The sequence below is a fragment of the Protobothrops mucrosquamatus genome, unplaced genomic scaffold (assembly GCF_001527695.2).
Source record: "Protobothrops mucrosquamatus isolate PMUCROS unplaced genomic scaffold, P.Mucros_1.0 scaffold43245, whole genome shotgun sequence".
Classification (NCBI taxonomy): Eukaryota; Metazoa; Chordata; class Lepidosauria; order Squamata; family Viperidae; genus Protobothrops; species Protobothrops mucrosquamatus.
Genome location: NW_015428975.1, coordinates 1 through 1,195, shown reverse-complemented (window position 1 = coordinate 1,195; position 1,195 = coordinate 1). Strand labels below are relative to the sequence as shown.

Genomic DNA, 1,195 nt, shown 5'->3' with positions numbered 1-1,195 from the left:
TACCACAATCTTTATTTTTGTTCAACTGTGAACTAATATAATCTTTATAGTTAGATTATATAATAGTGTATCACAGGGGTTCTCAACCTGTAGTCTGCAGACCCCTGGGGAGGCATGATGTCATCACAGGGGGTCCGCGAAGGCTGGAAAAATGTTATGATTTAAATATTGAGTTACGTCTTGGGGATCTTAAATGTTTAAAGGGGGTCGGTGGTGAAGAAAAGGTCGAGAACCACTGTTGTATCAAATTTACAAACTTCTGATTTTTACTATCCATAGTGATAAAGATTTTTGATCCTGTGATGTGTAAAAATCATAATTGTGATTTAAGGTTACCAGGAACCTTCTCCTTGTTGATTGCTAGCAAATATATTCTTTTCCTTACTGATGTTCTTCCTTTTTGGAAATGGCAATGCTGGTAATGAAATTGTCCATTAAATGTATCTAGGATTATTCCCTTTAAAAATCCATATGTTGCCCACGGATTTGGTTGCAGCATCTTTCACCTCCTTATTCCTCAGACTGTAGATGAGAGGGTTGAACATGGAGACCACAACTGTGTAGAACAATGAGGCCCATTTATCTTGGTCCATGGAGTAGCTGGAGCTGGGCCGAAAGTACATGAAGAGTATTGTCCCGTGGAATATGCCAACAGCTGTCAGGTGAGAGCTGCAGGTGGAAAACGCTTTGTGCCTGCCCTCAGCAGAGCGCATTCTCAGGACTGTATTCAAAATATAAGCATAGGATACAAGAATCATAGCTATGCTGCTTACTTCAACAAAGCTACCAATGACAATTATCACTATTTCACTGATGTATGTATCTGAACAGGAGATCATTAAGAGTGGAGGTACGTCACAGAAGAAATGATTAATAACATTTGACCGGCAGAATATCAGTCGAAATATTGAGGATATGTATATTGTTGCATCCATTAGGCCTATGCAATATGCAACAGCAATCATTTGTTGGCAGACCTTTTTGGACATGATAGCCGGATAAAGAAGTGGATTGCAGATGGCCACATATCTGTCATAGGCCATCATAGCCAACAAAACACACTCTGTATCTCCAAATGTACAAATCAGAAAGAGCTGTGTAGCACAAGCACCGAATGAAATTCTTTTTCCTTCAACCAACAAGTCAATCAGCATTTTTGGAGAAATGGCTGAAGAGCAGCAGAGATCAACAAAGG

At 39.6% G+C, this 1,195-nt stretch overlaps 1 protein-coding gene across 1 annotated transcript; it reads right to left on the bottom strand.

The window, feature by feature from the left end:
- Window positions 1-434: 434 nt before the first annotated feature.
- Window positions 435-1,190, bottom strand: LOC107302282 (olfactory receptor 1019-like; the record flags this gene model as incomplete). The annotated part of the gene is made up of 1 exon (XM_015831381.1): window positions 435-1,190. A coding segment is annotated over one exon (756 nt), but the record flags the coding sequence as incomplete, so codon positions are not given.
- Between the last annotated feature and the right edge of the window lie 5 nt (window positions 1,191-1,195).